The 17,642-nt window shown below is 47.3% G+C and overlaps 3 protein-coding genes across 6 annotated transcripts in view; 2 read left to right on the top strand and 1 right to left on the bottom strand.

Annotated features, from left to right (window-relative positions):
* The window catches only part of PHF20 (PHD finger protein 20), an 88,624-nt gene extending 84,827 nt beyond the window's left edge, over positions 1–3,797 (top strand). For all 3 annotated transcript variants that reach the window (XM_066383978.1, XM_066383977.1, XM_066383974.1), the window contains one exon: positions 1,274–3,797. In XM_066383978.1, the coding sequence (XP_066240075.1) occupies positions 1,274–1,416 (143 nt within the window). In that variant the 3' untranslated portion in view covers positions 1,417–3,797. The remainder of the gene's footprint in view (positions 1–1,273) is intronic.
* A 1,432-nt stretch (positions 3,798–5,229) lies between these two features.
* Positions 5,230–6,194, bottom strand: SCAND1 (SCAN domain containing 1). Its single transcript, XM_066383923.1, has one exon. The coding sequence runs from the start codon at positions 6,000–6,002 to the stop codon at positions 5,463–5,465; it is 540 nt and encodes a 179-aa protein (XP_066240020.1). The 5' UTR covers positions 6,003–6,194; the 3' UTR covers positions 5,230–5,462.
* A 128-nt stretch (positions 6,195–6,322) lies between these two features.
* The window catches only part of CNBD2 (cyclic nucleotide binding domain containing 2), a 49,071-nt gene continuing 37,751 nt past the window's right edge, over positions 6,323–17,642 (top strand). Inside the window, exons 1-3 of one of the 2 annotated variants that reach the window (XM_066383921.1) lie at positions 6,323–6,498; positions 12,409–12,546; positions 15,481–15,534. In XM_066383921.1, the coding sequence (XP_066240018.1) occupies positions 6,343–6,498; positions 12,409–12,546; positions 15,481–15,534 (348 nt within the window). In that variant the 5' untranslated portion in view covers positions 6,323–6,342. Of the gene's footprint in view, positions 6,499–6,547; positions 6,698–12,408; positions 12,547–15,480; positions 15,535–17,642 lie in introns of those variants that run through there. The other variant, XM_066383922.1, reaches the window with a different exon arrangement.

Genomic DNA, 17,642 nt, shown 5'->3' with positions numbered 1-17,642 from the left:
TCAAGTTAAGGTCTGAGAAGACAGACCTTAACTTTTTTTTTTCCCAAATCCTGTACTTGTTGGGATCAGGAGGAGGGACTGGTTCCTCCTCCTCCTTGGAGTCCTCAAGTACTAACAAGAAATCTGATAATGCGAGGACGGTGAGCTCTGTGAGCCTGAGCAGTCAGTGGGGCATTTCACCAGACCACGCCCACATTTTCTCACTGCCTTTACTGAGTGCCTGTGTGTTCCACGCACAACTGAGTATTAGAGATAGAACGGTGAGCAAGGCACATTTGGCCTCTGCCTTTATGGAGCTTGAACTCAATTAAATCATCCCATTTTATATATATATATATATATTACAAACTGTGGTAGGTCCTCCAAAGGAGGAGGATATGAGATAGTATAGCACCCATAACACAGGAACCAGACTTAGGGTGCAGAATTGGGAAAGGTTTCCCTGAAAAGTAACTTGCAGGAAACGAAGGACTTAGAAAGGGGGGAAGGAAGGTGAGAGTTGGGTTTGAGGGCAGAGGACTGTGAGGCTGCAGGCCGCCTGAGAAAGCCTTCTAGACTCTAGAGCTGCACTGATACAGTAGCAGTCACTTGCTATATGTGGCAGTTTAATTAAAATCGAATACAATTTGCCTGACTGGGTAGTGGCTCAGTGGATAAAGGGTCGGATTGGGATGTGGAGGACCCAGGTTCAAGACCCCAAGGTCGCGAGCTTGAGCGCGGGCTCATCTGGCTTGAGCAAGACTCACCAGCTTGAGCCCAAGGTCGCTGGCTCACTCAGTCTGCTGTGCGCCCCCCCCCCCCCCCCCCCGTCAAGGCACAGATGAGAAAGCAATCAATGAACAACTAAGGTGCTGCAACGAAGAATTGATGCTTCTCATCTCTCTCATCTTCCTATCTGTCCCTCTCTCTGACTCTATCACAAAATAAATAAATAAAATTTAAAAAATTGAGTACAATTTAAATTCAGTACCTCATTTGTATTAGCCACTTTTTAAGAGCTTTGTATCTACATATAGCCAGTGGCTACTATATTAGCACAGATATAGACCATTTCCATCGTCGCAGAAAGCTCTGTTAGATTGTAGTGCTTTGAGCAGGCAGTCCTAGGAGTAATAATTTGTAGAGAGGGTGATGAGTCACTGTGGCCTGAACTGGCCCTCCCTTCCCATCCCCCATGAGTGATCAAATGGGATATGGTGCTGAAATTCTTGTTCACAGTCTTGCACATCAAGTGTTGGGAACTCACTTGGTCTTCTCTCTCTTCTGCCCACAGTGTTGGAGAGCTGGCTGGACTACACGGGGGAGCTGGAGCCCCCGCAGCCTCTGGCCAGGCTTCCGCAGCTCAAGCATTGCATTAAGCAGCTGCTGACGGACCTGGGGAAGGTGCAGCAGATTGCCCTCTGCTGCTCAACATGAAACTGGGCACCCAGAACTGACGGGGGCACAATCTGGGAGGCCTGCAGGAGGACCTTTGCATTTTTAAATAAATCTAGCATGCCGAATGCACGTGACACCGACTGACGTCAGGGATCTGGGCAGAGGGGGTGTGATGGACATTGGACAAAGAGGCCATTTTGGCTGCTGTAGGGCAGGGCGCTCTGACCTCAGAGCCTACCAAGAAGGTAGCAAATAGACTCTTGGGATTCCCTTCTTCTGTGCACAGCGTTGGATAGAGAGTGAGTCTTTTTGCACAAACTTCACTTGAAATCGTGCCACTGATGATAAATGGAATGAGAGCCAAAAACGTTTCGTCGGAAACAGTTGTAAATTCAACTTGCAGCTTATTTAATTGACTTTTCTGTCAGGTTGGGGCACATGCCAAGCCTTCTGGTTTCTGCCTGGCGTGGATTTAGACAGCAGGCATCATTTTCATTTTTCCAGCTCCATGGGAATGTCGTGACTTCATTCTGTTGTGGTTGGGAGGAGCAAAGGCCTTGGCTGCCCTGCCTTCTCCGTGGGACTCTTCACTTTTCTCATCCCATCTCTTGCATGACTTCATGGTACCAGGGACAAGTTTTGAATGCTTTTCCCCCCAGAGTTGGCTGGGTTGTGTCTTCCATAGCAGAGCCCGTACAGCCTGTGGAGGAACTAGAATCTCACTGTACTAAGAATCTAGGAAGAATTCCAAACAGAAGCAGGCAGGGTCTGGAACCCAAAGGACAGCATTTTCTACCCACTTCTTAATATTGACAGCTTCCCAGTTCTATTTAATGTCCAAAAAGTGTTTCCCAAAATTTTGAACTCTTTCACTGTAAAGATTTGTTACAAAGAATGTGGTTTGGGAATTACCTTATTTTATATTGTTGTAAACAAACTTTAGGTTCTACATGTGCCGCTTTCCTCCTTACCTGAAGGGTATATGTTCAGTAGTAGCATTTTCAGAATTGTTTTAATATACTTTAACACTTTAAATTTCTTGCTTGTATTATTTTTTGAGATCAAGGTGATTATGCTGCTTAAGGTCCAGGTACAGTTTGTACCTTTTGAGACAATATTTGTTACTCTCACAGGTTACGATTCCACGTGTAATTGCTGTTATTGTGTTTTTCTTAAGAGGCAGTTAAAAATGTTCCATGTTTTGAGGAGTGACCCAATTCACTGTTTAGTTTTCTTATCACTAAAGGCAAAAAGCAAAGCACAGCTGTCCATTAACACTCACAAGTTAATTATGGGTTAATAAATCTGTAATGTTATATGCTGCAAATATTTACTATGTAAACGTGAAGTAGCCAGTATCCCATTAGCAATGACAGTATCTCCAGCAATCTGAAATGGTTAGGCTTTAAGGCACAGGTCTTTGTGGTCATGAAGGCCTCTACATCAAGATCTGTTTCAGGGAATCCTGTCCAGTGATTGTTCACCATGTGATATAAAATGAATCCAGGACAAGTTGACCTGCGGTAACTCATCCATCAGAAGGAATACATGTAGCTCTGCCATCTGTAATAGAGCTCCTACAGTTCCTCTACAAGAGCCTGTTTTCTGTTGCTAACGGAGTTTCTGGTATGGGAAGGAACGCTCAAGGAGTGTGTATGGCATCTATGTTTTGCATAATTTACCAGAGAGCCACATTTTAAAAATTGTGTGATGCTTGTCTGAAACGGGAAGAAACAGGATGGTTCTCTGTAGCCACAACTGTGATGACTTGTATTAGATTACTTTTTTTTTTTTCCCCTGAAAATAAATCTGAGTGTCATATTTGGGGAAGCTGTAACTTTTAAGGTAGTCAATCTCGTCTTTTTCAAAGATACCAGAAACTGAACTACCTTAATTTTGTCCACTCATTGGGCTTATTAGGTTCTGTAAAGAAATAATCAATCCCATTTCACTCATTGTGACTTTTATCCTTAGGGAAGCAGAGATTACTCCAAATTTTGATAACCTCAGTGTGCGTCCCTAACTTAAAGCCATGTTGAGGGGCTCCATCCTCATTCCTGGGTCAAGTTGAATAAACCCCAAGTTGGAGCACTGGAAACTGTTATTTGCAAATATTACTGTTACCATTTAGAAATATGTACACTACCTAAGTTTTCTTGAGTAAAACTATCCACCTTTAAAAAATTGCCTTGATAAAAACAGTTTTGGTTTAACTAATCATTTTGTTTCTTTAAGTAACAAGAGTATATGCAAGGTGGACCCTTGATGAGCCAACATTGCACTGTGGATACATATCTATGTTTACGCGCTATTAGAACAGAAGGCGCTGTATATAGAAATGTTGCTTTGAAGCAATATTTGCAAAACATGCAAACTTCTGTATCTGTATTTGGAAAAAATAAAACAGGTTTTTGTTGCTATGTTTGTCATGTTATTGAACTTAAAATCCTTAATATGCATTATTTTTCTATAAACATACTATTTTTTTTATCTTGTAAAGGAAATCTGCTTTTAAACTGATAAAAACAGATACTTGATCTTAGCTGAAAAGGCCAAGAAGCGATTAAAAGGTCTGCTTTTACACTTTTTTTTTTTTTTTTTTGGTATTTTTCCAAAGTGAGAAGGGGGTTGGGGGGAAAGGCAGACAGACTCCAGGCGGTGCCCTACCAGACCGGGATCCACCAGGCATGTCCACCAGGGGGGCATTGCTGCGCTGCAATTGGAGCCATTTTAGCGCCTGAGGTGGAAGCCATAGAGCCATCCTGTCCCCAGGCCAACCTTGCTGCAATGGAGCCTTGGCTGTGGGAGGGGAAGAGAGAGCAGAAAGGAGAGAGGGAAGGGCAGAGAAGCAAATGGGTGTTTCCCCTGTGTGCCCTGGCCAGGAATCTAACCTGGGACTTCCACCCCGCCGATGCTCTCTGCTGAGCCAACCGGCCAGGGCCACTACATTTTAAACATTTATCTTCTGCAGGGGGGCACTAACTCTTAAGAAAGTATATAAAAACATCTTCGAATTTATTTAACCAGCTGTAAGTCAATAGTAATATGTCTTCCAACAGCCTCTAGCCCAGTCTGGCTCATGTTTTGTGGTGCGAACTGAAGGCTTACTAGATTTTGATTATTGCAAGCCTTGCAGACATGTTTGGGCTTCCCGATAAGAGATGGCACCCACTGCATTTAGGGCCCTTCAGAGACTAACCCAAACTGCCTGTGGACCCCAATTATCTCCTTCCTTGTTGGGCTGAAGACTCAAAGAACAGAGCGGGCTTTAGATTTCATAGCACAGCTTCCCCATTCCCAAATTCATCCCTTTCTAAACAATTATGCAATTAAAGAAATGGAGGCACCTGGAGAGATTAAAATGCATATAGCTCCAGCAATATAATCGATTGGTTCACACTAGTTCTGCCTAAATCTTTTTAGATGCCTAAAATTTGGCAAGGAAGGTGAGTCTGGAGGCTTAAACCATAGCTAACAAAAATTAGCCTATCGCTAGAAGGACCTGCACTGAAACTTACTAAAATAGGTGTGGGATTTTGTGCCTAAAAGGCAGGGTCGGTACAGACGTAAAAAGTTAAGCAATTATGTAACAGAGCCAGCTATTTTCTGCACGATGCCACAATCACCTACCTACCTATAAGGCAAGATGTGTCGCTATTTTTTCAGGTAGGAAAACAAATGCAGCTTCTCAGCTAGTGAGAGGTAGACGGGGATATGGAACCCTTATTACAGACTCAACAAAGGACACCCAAGTGGGGTCCTGGGAAGAATGCAGAAGAAAATTTCCCAGATGTGGCGAATGCCCAGGCCTTGGCAACACGAAACGATCATACAAAAACCAACGAAAGCCAGTGAATAGGAAACAAAGGCTTTATTCTCATGGCTCCCAACTTGGGTGCGCCACTAGCCAGAAAGGTTGGAAATACGTCCAGAAAAGTAAACCCAGTAAAGAACAAACAAAAAGGAACCCATAAGACTACAGGGGCTGCCAAAGCTCGTTTTTCATTAACGCGGAGTGGGGAGCCATGCTCAAGCCCCCGGACCTGATCATGGCTCCAGTCCCGAGAGCGACCTAACGAGGCCGCTCAGCCGGTGATGCGAACATCCGTACGGCGGCGAAGCCGCCTGGCCCGCGCCGCCTCGGGCATGATGGCGAGCAGCTGCTCTTGCACCAGCATCTCCACGATCTGCTCTTTTGTGCGGATATCGGGTCGCAGCCACTGGCGAGAGAGTTCCCGCAGCTGCCGGAACGCCTCTCGCGGGCCCGCCGCGTCTTGGTAACGGAACTGTCGGAAACGCTGGCGGAACGTCTCCGGGCCAGGCTGGGAAGCGCCGGGGCCTGGAGGGGAGCGCGGAGCGGCTTCAGCCAACGCTGCGGACCCCAGAACTGCGGCTCCAAGGGGCAGCTGCAGGGCCGCGGGGGCCGCCGCAGGACGCGGAGGAATCGCTTCGGGGACAGGGGCGTGGAGGCCGGATGGTTCGGAGACAGGCGGTGGCGCCTCAGAGGTCGACAAGGAGTCCGCAGAGTTACGCTCCGGGCCTGAGTTCTGGTCGGGTTCTTCCTCTTTCTCCCGCGGCGGCGCGGGGCTCCCAGTGGCCGCCAAGCCCGGCTCGGTCGCCGCCATGACTCCGGCTCTAGACGTCACCCTTGTCCTGCAACTGTGCGCTCAGCACTGCGTCTGCGCCGGGGCGGAGTAAGAAAGCAGACGCTTTCCGCTACAGGGCAGAGCCCGCGCACCCCGAAAGCAGGCGGTCGCGGGGGAACAAGGAGAGGGCGCCAAGCTCACCGACAACACCGCGCGCCTCGGCGGACGGAAGCGGAAGTCTCCTCTGGCGTCTCGATGATCAGCTCGGGGCGCGAGCGCCAGGAAGCCAAGTTCCGGTTACAAAAAGCGGCGCCCCCTTGCGTCCGCGAGTTGCGTCAGGCGGCGGAGACGACTGCGACAGTGCCGTGGCTCCCTAAGGATGGTGGCGCCTCCAAGAACTAGATCGATAGAGTCCAAGTCGGTGGATGGGGAGGAGTCGGAGGAGGGGCAGGAGAAGAAGGAGGAGGGGCCGGAGGGAAAGGAGGAGCCGCAGTCCAGAGCTGTTCTCGTTTCCTGTGGTCGTCGCAGCTCGCAGGTGACCGGCGCAGCCCCCCGCTTGCGCGGCTGCTCACTTGATCCTGACTAGGATGATGGCGAGTCACGAGCTGGCGGGAACTGGCCAGCGGAACGGCGGCGGGGCAGAGAGGGAGGGCTGCGCTCGAGAAAGTTCTCTCGCTCTGTGAAGAGGGGAGGGCATCCCTGCTTTATTGCGAGGAAGACGGACTGTAACGTGTGTAAGATCCTCAACAAACAGTAAAACTTGCGCTTCCCATGTCACCAAGTAAATGCTCAAAGACTCTGCCACCATTATTTCTTCCGTGCCCACTGAAACCAAGGGACAGGTGGCTCTGTGGGTTGGGCTTTTAACTTTAGGGTTAGTGAAGACACTAAATGCGTTGCTCCGTGCGGTGGTCACTAACCACATGTGCTTACCGAGCGTTTGAGAGATGGCTAGTGGGCATTGAGCCCTACTAGCATCTAAAATACACAAGGGACGTAGTACCCCCAAAATGCAACATATCTCAATAATTTTTTATGTTGATTATGTGTTAGAATGATATTTTGCATGTATTGGGTCAAATAAAATATTAAAGTTAATTGCCCTTGTGTCATTTTACTTTTTAAATGTAGCTACTAGGAAGTTTTAAATTCTGATACATATATAATTTACTGTGTGTGTGTGTGTGTGTGTGTGTGTGTGTGTGTGTCTGTGTTTAATTGAATAGCACAGTGCTAGGCTAGGCTGCTTTGATTGGAATCCCCATTGCAGGATTTATTTGCCTTTCGCCAGAGTTGTTGACAGGATTAAACCATTAAAGCCCTTGGAAAGAAAGGGCTTTTTAAAATGTTTGCTGTTGTCTTCATTAGGTAAATTGTTTGCTATCTCTAGTCATAGTTTTATGTCTGTAAAACGTGGATGTAATAGAACTTACCTCATAGAAATTTTAAGAATTCATTCTTTCCCTCAATAGGTGATATATAGATCATATATATATCATATCATATATATCATATATATGTGGTATAAAAGTCAAAAAGAGTAATCGTTATACCTTTTTTCATTCTTTTCTGTCCAGCCTATTGTTAGTTCTCTTTATATCTTTAAATATGCTCACACATCTGATTCTTCCTTTATCAAGTTTAAAAGGTGTATTAAGATTTATAGTTCTTAAAAGTTCTCATCACAAGAAGAAAAATTTAACTATGTGAGGTGATGGATATTAACCAAATTTATTGTGACAATTACCGTATTTCCCCATATATAAGAAGCTCCCATGTATAAGATGCACCTTAATTTTGAGGCCCAAATTTTGAAAGAAATGTATTACATAAAGTTATTGAACTCAAGTTTTATTCATCATAAAATTCATACAACTCTTCATCACTGTCAAAACTCCCATCTATTAGCTTGTCCTCATCTCTGTCTGATGATGAACCACTGTCTACAACAATGAGTGCAAAAACAAGCGCAGAAAAGCGGGAAATGCAAGTAAAAAAAATCTACAACCACTGTATAAGATGCACCCAGTTTTTAGACTCCAAAATTTTCGGGAAAGGGTGCATCTTATACATGGGGAATTATGGTATTTCGTAATATACATACATATATGTTAGTCAGAGACTAACATATATCTATATATATCTCAAATCATGTAGCACACCTTAAACTAACACAATTATATTGCAATAAACAGAAAACGATTTACAGCTATAAAAGTTGAAGAAATCCATGTACTTACACTGCCTTACATCCTCTATTATCTCCATACTTGTTATCTATATTATTTTCCAGTTCCTTTCTTTTTAATCTTTTTCCCCCCATTGATTTGTGTGTGAGAGAGAGAAAGAGAGAAGCATCAACTCGTTATTCCACTTAGTTGTGCACGCCATTATTTGTTTCTGGTATGTGCCCTGACCCAGGATTGAACCTGGGACCTCGGTGTGCCAGGATGTTGCTCTATCCATTGAGCCACCTGGCCAGGGCTGGTTCCTTTTTAAATATTTATTTTCAACTCCTTCATTTGCTTTTTGCACTCTTTTTTTGTTTTTGTTTTTAATTATTGATTTTAGTGAGAGAGGAAGGGAGGGAGAGAGAGAGAGACAGGAACATGAACCTGCTCCTGTTTGTGCCCTGATTAGGGATCAAACCAGCAACCTCTGCACTTGGGGACTATGCTCTAACCAACCGAGCTATCTGACCAGGGCCGCTTTTTGCAATCTAATCCTCTGTATTCAGCAAGGCTAACTTCCCCTTTTGATGTTTCAGAAATGACCTTCACTTCTGAGATTTAAAAAAAAAACCAACCACTTTTTCCCTGAGCTCTGCCAGTGAATGCTATTTCCTCCACTGGTCCTCTCATCTCTTCTTTGAGTTATGGCATCTTTGCTTTGATCTCTTGTTTTAAAATTCACTCGACCCTCTCAGTTCTTTGTTGTTCATAATTTTCATCTGTTTCATGTTAACTTTTCTGGCGAGTGCCTTTCTTCTGCCATTTGCTTTTCTTGCTCTCTGCCTCCCTCTCCCACTTTTGAAGAATATATTTATATAGGTCTGGGTGCTATTTATTTTTTTACTATAACTTTCCTTTAAATAAAGAGAGCTCATTCCCCAATTAAATAGAAGCAAATTTAGTTTTAACAATATTTTAACAAAAACTCAGGTCAAATAAAGCAGTCTCAAGCTCACTTTGGCCCCTGGGTGGCTAGTTTGGGTCCTCTGCAATCCCAGCCTCACTTCTGGCCATACCTCCTGAGCATCTCACGTCTCCTGCTCTCTGCACAGGCCCTGCCCTCCCTTCATGTATGTTTATAACTTTATTATAGTGTGACCTTGTCTTATGATGGTGGTAGCATTTTTCTTCCCTGTCGTATTGTGAACTCATGAGGAGAGACCATGTCTTACTCACCTTTTCCTCCTTTATACGTAGTTGGAGCTCTATAAACATTTGTTACATAACTTTTATAATTAGCAAAACAATAATCTTATCTTAAAAAGAAGTTATTTGTGGAATTAAGTTTTAACTCCATCTTATAAGGAGGAAAATGAGGCCCCATATGGCTAATTTACCCAAGATCACATAGGAGTAGGACCAGTGCTCTTTATGACATTTTCCTCGGTTATGGGATGAGGACCTGGGACAGAAATAGTACTTTCTTAATTTCTAGAACTGACTTTAGTGCTCGCTTCGGCAGCACATATACTACAACTGACTTTAATGTCTGACGGAGTTCCTAGCCTGCCTCCTTGCAGACAGTTTAGATGTCTTTAGAAAAATGGAGATTCAGTAATTTCGAGGGAATGTAATTTCAGGCTTATTGATTCGCCTTAGGTCAGTTCAGAGCTTTCCAGACTTCCTGCCTCTTCCTCCCCAGCACTGATCCAGTTCTCTGGGAAATTACAGCCACAGCTCGCAGGAGGCGAGGTTGGGAGTTTCTACTTTTGGGGTCTTGTCAAGTTCTTGGTCCTACTTATTGGCATCTTCTGATGCCCCTCACTAGTGTGGGTCCTCTCTATGTCACTTGGATACTCAGGCAACTTGGAGAACTGATGGGACCACCTGCCTTTCCACAGCCACCTCCCATTATCTCTTGTGCTTTCCCCGTGCCCAGTAGTTTCTCTCAGAACCCCCCTAAACCTTTGAAATGTGTTTATTTCAGAGAGAGAGAAAGGGAGGGAGAGAGGGAGAGAAAGAGAGAGAGAGAGAGGTCTGTTGTTCCACTTATTTATGCATTCATTCGTTGATTCTTGTATGTGCCCTGATCCCGGGGAATTGAACCTGCAACCTTGGCATATCAAAACAACGCTCTAATGGAGCTACCTGATCAGGGTCCCCCTAAACTTTTATAGGGGATCTTCTCTTATTTTCTTCAAGACCAGATCTGTGGCAGGGGAGGCAAAAACTCCATACTGCTCTCTCTCTCACTCTTTCTTTCTGAAATCTTCTCTTCCTCTATTGCTGAGTCTTTTCCATCTTTTCTCCAGCTAAGCAGTAAAAAACCAACTCTCTCTCTTTTCATCTCTGTAAGTGGTTAGTGTCTCGCATCAGGAATGGTGGCCTTCGAATTTAGTAATTCAGAGCCTGGGTCTTTGTTCCCAGCTGTCCAGCTGTCTTCACTGTGTTCAATGCCCTTTCATTTGGCTGTCAGTTGGGGGAGAGTTGGCAGATAGGCATAGTGGGGTAGGAATGGCAAATCAAGCAATACATGTCACAGTTTTTCACTGAGGGTCCTTATACAAGAGCAAATTGGGATAGTCAACCACCATCTTTAGTCTAAGAGGAAAAAGTAATTTAGACCCTGTATTCTTCTCTACTTTTGAAAGGACCCCTGAGTCATTGAGTTCCAGTCACCAAATTTCTTTCAACATTTGGTGCCCTAGAGGAGTTCCAATTTGCTGAGTGTTCCTGATTTACTGATTTAACAAGATTTCTAGGACAGTGTCATACGCCTACATTTCAGGGTGTCCAAGTCCTGAGACTCAGAGTGGTTCCCAGACTGAGGTGTTAGATGCCCTGGGCCCCAGTCCAGCAGTGTCCTACTTTCTTTTCTATAGACCCCTGGCTCTGACAGTCATTTTGTCATGGAGCCTCAGTCTCCTCGTGTGTGGACTGGGCGTAGGGTCTCTCATCTCGTGGTAGTTATGAAGATGAACTAAGATCCTGTCTGTGAATGTTAAATAAATGTTAGCTTCTCGGATCTTGGTTCTCTTCCTTCCAGAATCCTTCATTGTGACAAGGAGATTTCTAGGATGAGGTTTCCTCAGAACAAGGCTTCTGGAAGCTGTTGATAGGGTATGAGGAGTGGAGGGGAATACTTATTGTGCTACTAAGGGAATTTCTATTCCTTTGTAATGAATATTAGTGAATAGTAATAAATAGTAATGAATGCTACTATTTATTTCTGATATAACTGGATTGTTGGGGAAGGATTTGTGGTCCTACCCTTGAAAGGCAAAGCGGTTTGTGCCATTTGCCAAATCAGGAACCACGAGGAGATTTTCGAGGGTCAATTCCTGGCAGGTCCAGAAGAAGGAACTGGTAAGGAGTATGAAGACTTTTTTTTTATGTGTGTGACAGAGACAGAGAGAGAGTAGACAGGAAGGAAGGTGAGAAGCATCAATTCATTGTGGCACCTTAGTTGTTCATTGATTGCTTTTCTCATATGTGCCTTGACCCAGGGGGCTCCAGCAGAGTGAGTAACCCGTTGCTCAAGCCAGCAACTTCTGGACTCAAGGCAGTGACCTTTGTTTTCTTTTTTTTTTTTTTTCTTTCATTTTTTTTTTTTCCGAAGCTGGAAACAGGGAGGCAGTCAGACAGACTCCCGCATGCGCCCTACCGGGATCCACCCAGCATGCCCACCAGGGGGCGATGCTCTGCCCCTCTGGGGTATTGCTCTGTTGCGTCCAGAGCCATTCTAGTGCCTGAGGCATCTTTGCTCCAATGGAGCCTCGCTGCAGGAGGGGAAGAGAGAGACAGAGAGGAAGGAGAGGGGGAGGGGTGGAGAAGCAAATGGGCGCCTCTCCTGTGTGCCCTGGCCGAGAATCGAACCCGGGACTCCTGCATGCCAGGCCGACGCTCTACCGCTGAGCCAACTGGCCAGGGCCAAGGCAGTGACCTTTGGACTTAAGCCAGTGACCATGGGATCATGTCTATGATCCCACACTCAGGCCAGTGAGCCCGCATTCAAGCTGGATAAGCCCACACTCAAGCTGGTGACCTCAGGGTTTCAAACCTGGGTCCTCAGGATCCCAGGCCGGTGCTCTATCCACTGCACCACGGCTGGTCAGGCAACATGGTTTTAACAGTCTTGAAAACTTCCTGAAGATGTAACCATCACTGTAGCACACCACCGCATATAATCCTATTGCATTTCACCAGCTTCAGCACTAGCCTGCCTGCTGTTGATGGTTGAAAACAGACGGTTTCCATTGCTCTTGTTTCCACAGGGGCTGTACCAGATCGTCCTGAATGTCATCATGATGATCCGAGTGTGTAAGATGTTCCGCAGAGGCCTCGGGGGGTTCCGGGAGTATCAGGTCACTGAGACCGCTTACAGAAGGCACCCCGTCTTCTCCTTCTGGGATGTAAGTGCTGGGCTCAGTGGGATTAGCAGCAGGGCTTAAGGGGGTCCTTTAAACAGCACCCCACTTCCTAGTCCTCTACCAGCTGAGAGAAATGGCAAAGGGTCAAGCAGAAGGGAGACCCCAACTGTCTCTTTTACTAATGGTGAAGTTTATATTGGAGAAGGTGACTTTTGATCATCAAACGAGAGGGACACCTGGTGCTGAGCCCCCGGACTGGACAGCCCGGCACAGCCAGTCGCAGGCTGCACTGGGCCTCAGCGGGCTGCTGCTGCAGCAGGGCCTCCTGCCTCGAATCCCCAGCAGAGAGCGGCAGAGGGAGTGGGGCTCAGAGGGAAGGAGAAGGAAGGGACCATGTCCGGTTTCTCCTTCCGTATCCACCAAGGGGTTTGGTCACTCCCTCTCCGGGTGGAACGAGGGGCTGGTAGTGTGCACCTAGTGCGACTCCCTCCGCGTGGTACCTCGGCTGTGGGGAAGGCCGTCTCCCCGCCAGCAGAGACCGTAAGAGCCAGGAGAAGTCCAGCTGGGGGTTTCTTCTCTCCCTTCTTTCCCGCCTCCTGCCTTAATCAGAAGGGAGCATTTGCAGGGCCCTGTTCATTCCGGTGACCATGCTTTCTAGATGTTCCAGAAGATCCCCGTTTCAGATACTTTATCCCAATGGCTGTTGGAAAGCCCTTTTTTTCTCTCAGAAAAGTTTATCACCATTGTGTCAGCTTCTTCTGGTTCCCCAAAGCTCTTTGTTCCTACCCAGGGCTGGGTAGTGTCCCCTGCCTCTGCCTCCTCCCTGACTCTGCGATTCACGCCAGGAAACTTCCCAAGTGGTTTCTGAAGGAAAGGAGCCAAGAGGGGGGATGGTGGGGGGGGCAAAAGAAGGTGGTCTTCAGTGGGTTTCTAGGGGGCCAGGAGATGGTGTAACTGCGTGTGTGTGGCCGAGTTTAAGATGTAGCAGGGAGAAGGGGCCTGTAGCCAGCCGGAGAGGAAGGGCAGTCCCATCCAAAGACCGTCACATTCATATAGTTTGAAAACACTGTGCAGGCAAACTAAGCAAGTCCGCAGCCGTGAGATGGGAAGGGAGGGAGTAGAAGAAGTGTAACCTGAGAGACTGAGATTAGCCCTCAGGAAGGACGTTCTGACTCAGGAGGTCATTAGGTGTTGAAGGGAAGGGCCCTGGAGACCAGGAGTCTGGTTACCAGCAGAGCCGGGTGGACGCCTGCGCAGTAGGAAGCTGGCGATCAGAGTCAGGTTTGTCATCAAGGGAGTGTGAAGCTAACCCTGACATTAGCCGGTCAGTGTGGCCTTGAGCGAAGCCTCTCAGAGTGGTCTAGGGTGTCCCAGCGCTGCCCGGCAGAGAGCTGGACGGCTGGGCAAACGGCCGGGTGGAGGGACCCGGAGACCAGCTCACCGTGCAGTGTGTGAGCCCGGGGCCTCCCGAGCACCGCCCCTTCCCTTCCCTGGCCTCCCTGAGCAGCACCACATGGACACCCCAACTCTAAATGGCGCAGAGGACAGGGCTCTGAGGGGGCTCTGGGAAGGACAAGAAATAGCTACAGAGATGGTGGTCAGGGCCTTGTTTGTCCTTCTCTTTCACCCCCACCTCCCCCCACATATTTTTCTCTCTCTGTCCCCTTCTATACTCTTCCCACACCTTCTCTGCATCTGGCAGTGGTAGTCAACCTGGTCCCTACCGCCCATTAGGGGGCATTCCAGCTTTCATGGTGGGCAGTAGCGGAGCAACCAAAGTATAAATAAAAAGATAGATTTAACTTTAGTAAGTTATTTTATAAAGATTGATTCTGCAAACTTAGTGAAAATCCGACATCAAGTACTTGGTAAATAATAATAATTTTTTTTTTTTCAGGGACAGAGAAAGAGTCAGAGAAAGGGATAGATAGGGACAGACAGACAGGAACGGAGAGAGATGAGAAGCATCAATCATCAGTTTTTCGTTGGGACTCCTTAGTTGTTCATTGATTGCTTTCTCATATGTGCCTTGACCACAGGCCTTCAGCAGACTGAGTAACCCCTTGCTTGAGCCAGCGACCTTGAGTCCAAGCTGGTGAGCTTTGCTCAAGCCAGATGAGCCCGTGCTCAAACTGGCGAGCTTGGGGTCTCGAACCTGGGTCCTTCCGTATCCTAGTTCAACGCTTTATCCACTGCACCACCGCCTGGTCAGGAGTAAATAATTATTATATGCTTTAACTCTGCTTTATAAATTTTATAAAGTAAAGTTACTTCCCTACTTTATAAATCACTATTACTGTGGAACTGGTGGGTGGTTAGGAAATTTTACTACTAAGAGAGATACAAAAGTGGGCGGCAGGTATAAAAAGGTTGACTACCCCTGTGAGGATGGAGTTGGGTTAATTCATCTCCAAAACCTCTTATACCTTCTCCTCCTGGCCGCCCGCTAGACGAGAGCCATTTACTTGCTGTGTAATCCTTGGACAAGTTCCTTCATTCCACCCAAGTCCAGAATGGGCTTAATACCTGCTTTGTTCTGAAGGTGAGAAGGGGTAAGACAGGGGAGGCGTGCCGTGCCTGGCCTCTTATCAGTACTCAACAGAGGTTGGCTTCATCTGTTCCTTCCTTTTATCCCTCCTTTTTATTCTTTTCTTTCCCGCTGTACTTTCCCATCTGTTTGCTTCTTTTCCTTCTTCCTTTTCTCTCTCCTTCCTCTCTTATTCCCCTCTCCCTCTCCTCACCCCTGTCTCTCCCTCTCTTGACAATGATTCACTGTCGCCGCTGGGCCCAGGTCTTGGGCTGAGTTGGGGCCGTGAGCGGAGGTGGACCGAGAAGCCCAGCTGGTCGCTTTCCCAGGCCTTCCTGCCCGCTGTGGTGGTCCAGGTATGCGGCAGGGTCTCAGTGCAGAATTCTAGAAGCAGTCTTAATGGATTCTCTTTTCTCTCCCCTTTCTTTTTTCTTTTTCTTTTCTTCCAGATAAGGAAACACAGACGAATCACATTTGATACCATGGACTTCGTGGCAGAGTCGGTACGCAGAGTTCTGACCTTGATGCTGGGCATTTTCTTTCTGCATCGTGGCCTGTAAGGAGCTGTGGGCTGGGCATCAGGACTGCTGGGTTCAGTCCAGGTTCTGCCACCAGCCCTGCGTGTCACCCTGCGCTAGCCACTTGGTTTCCTCACCTGTGAAACAGGCCATCTCAGTGATCCCTTCCAGTCCTGGCATTCCAACACTGAGCCCCTCGCCGCCCCCAGCTCCTCGTTGTGTATAGCTGAGCAGAACCACCAGCCGGGGGCGCTCCTGCACTTGGACCCGTGGGAAACAGCAGAAGGCCCAGCGGAGGGGGTGGGAGCCCCAGCCAGAGGAGAGAGAGCAGGGTGGCGGGAAAAGCAGTGGCCTGCGTGAGGAGGGGGTGGGAGCCCCAGCCAGAGGAGAGAGAGCAGGGTGGCGGGAAAAGCAGTGGCCTGTGTGAGTTCTGGCTTTGCCCCCAGCCCCCCGAGAGACGCTGGAATATAGGATGGCCATTCTGATGCGCACATGCCTCACGTCTGGATGAGGCGTTGCACTGTGTGACCTGTTCTCTGAATTGCAAGAATCATGGCTACTTTCCTGGCTTCTCTCTACCAAATGCTGGATTTTCATCAGAATGTAAAATTCAATGTAAATTTGAAAGGGAGCTGAGATCTGAAGTTTTCACCAGGGAAGACTCGACTCGACCCCGGCCTGGAGTGGCCACATTGGTTTTCCTCAGGGAGAGGAGGCCAGGTTGAGCTCTGTCACTGTTACCAGGAGGACCTGTGCCACCCTGCCCCCTTGGGAGCCCAGGTGTGGCTTCTGCTGCCTGCCCTTCCTGGGCATAATCATGATTTCTCATGCCCCATTATGCATGAAGCACAGTTAAGTCATCCACATTCTGTTGTTGTTTTTTCAACTTTCAGACCGGCCAGTGTCTGACACTGGGCACTGAAATGGACTCAGATTCGGCCCTTCAGACAGGAGAGACTGCGGGCCTCTCTGAGGGTCACAGCACTCTAGAGACAAGACAATTCTGTGTATAGCAGGGTGAGGACAGCAGAGGGGACACAGGACATAGCCGTTGTGTCGGCAAGGCCTCTTAGCCTCCTGTGTGGCTCTGGCTCCAACACGGACACAGGAGTAGAGACCCAATGTAAAAACCTGGCCCCTGAGTGACTGCTAATGGGTATTGGTTTCTTTTAGGGTGTTGAAAGGATGTAAAATCCATTGTGGTGATAGTTACACAACTCTGTGATGACACTAAAAATCATTGAATGATATACTTAAATAGTGAATCCTATGGTATGTGAATTATATTGCAATCAAGCTGATATACGCACACATGCACACACACACACAGCCTGTCCCTCAGAGCAGCATTTGGACTGTGACCAAAAACTAAACTTAAAAGGGGGTTCCTAAGGATTGGGGGAGGGGGTAGTGAGTGTCCTCCACACGTGAGACATTATTCTAGAGCGGTAAACAAGATAGACAAGGCCACAGTCGTGTTTACATTGGGGCTTATATTCTAGAGCAGCCTTGTCCCACAGAACCTTTTGCGATAATGCAGGTGTTCAATAGTCTCATAGTCAGCAGACAAGTGTAGCCATTGAGCCCTTGAGTGACTGAAGAAATTATTTTTATATCTAATTTAAATTTAAATAGCCGCATGTGGTTATTGGCTGCCATATTGGACAGCACAGTTGTAGATTGTGTGTTTGTGTGTGGGGGGTATTGGGGAAACGACAGATAGAATATGAAAAAGGGTAATTAACGAAAAAGAATTAAGTGCTTTGAGGAAGAGGATTCAGAGCTTACAGGGTGCTGGGAAGGGGGCCCTGCTATGTTAGCTCAGTTGATCCAGTAGGGTCCCCCTGAGGACACGGGAGTTGAGATCAGAATGGGGAAGAGGGGACAGCCTTCTTTGTGGGGAAAGAACATTCCAGGCAGAGGAAAGAGCCCAAGCAAAGACCGCAAGATAGAAGCGAGTTTGGCACCTCCCAAAGACGGGTAGAAGGCTTGAGGCTGGAGAATGAGGGGGAGAGGCAGGAGGTGAGGTGGGAGGGCGTTAGGGAGACAGGGCGTCAGGCCACGTGGGCCACGAGGCTGTGGTATGAAGTTAA

The sequence above is a fragment of the Saccopteryx leptura genome, chromosome 5 (genome assembly GCF_036850995.1).
Source record: "Saccopteryx leptura isolate mSacLep1 chromosome 5, mSacLep1_pri_phased_curated, whole genome shotgun sequence".
In the NCBI taxonomy this organism is placed as follows: Eukaryota; Metazoa; Chordata; class Mammalia; order Chiroptera; family Emballonuridae; genus Saccopteryx; species Saccopteryx leptura.
This window is presented reverse-complemented; position numbering and strand designations above follow the sequence as displayed.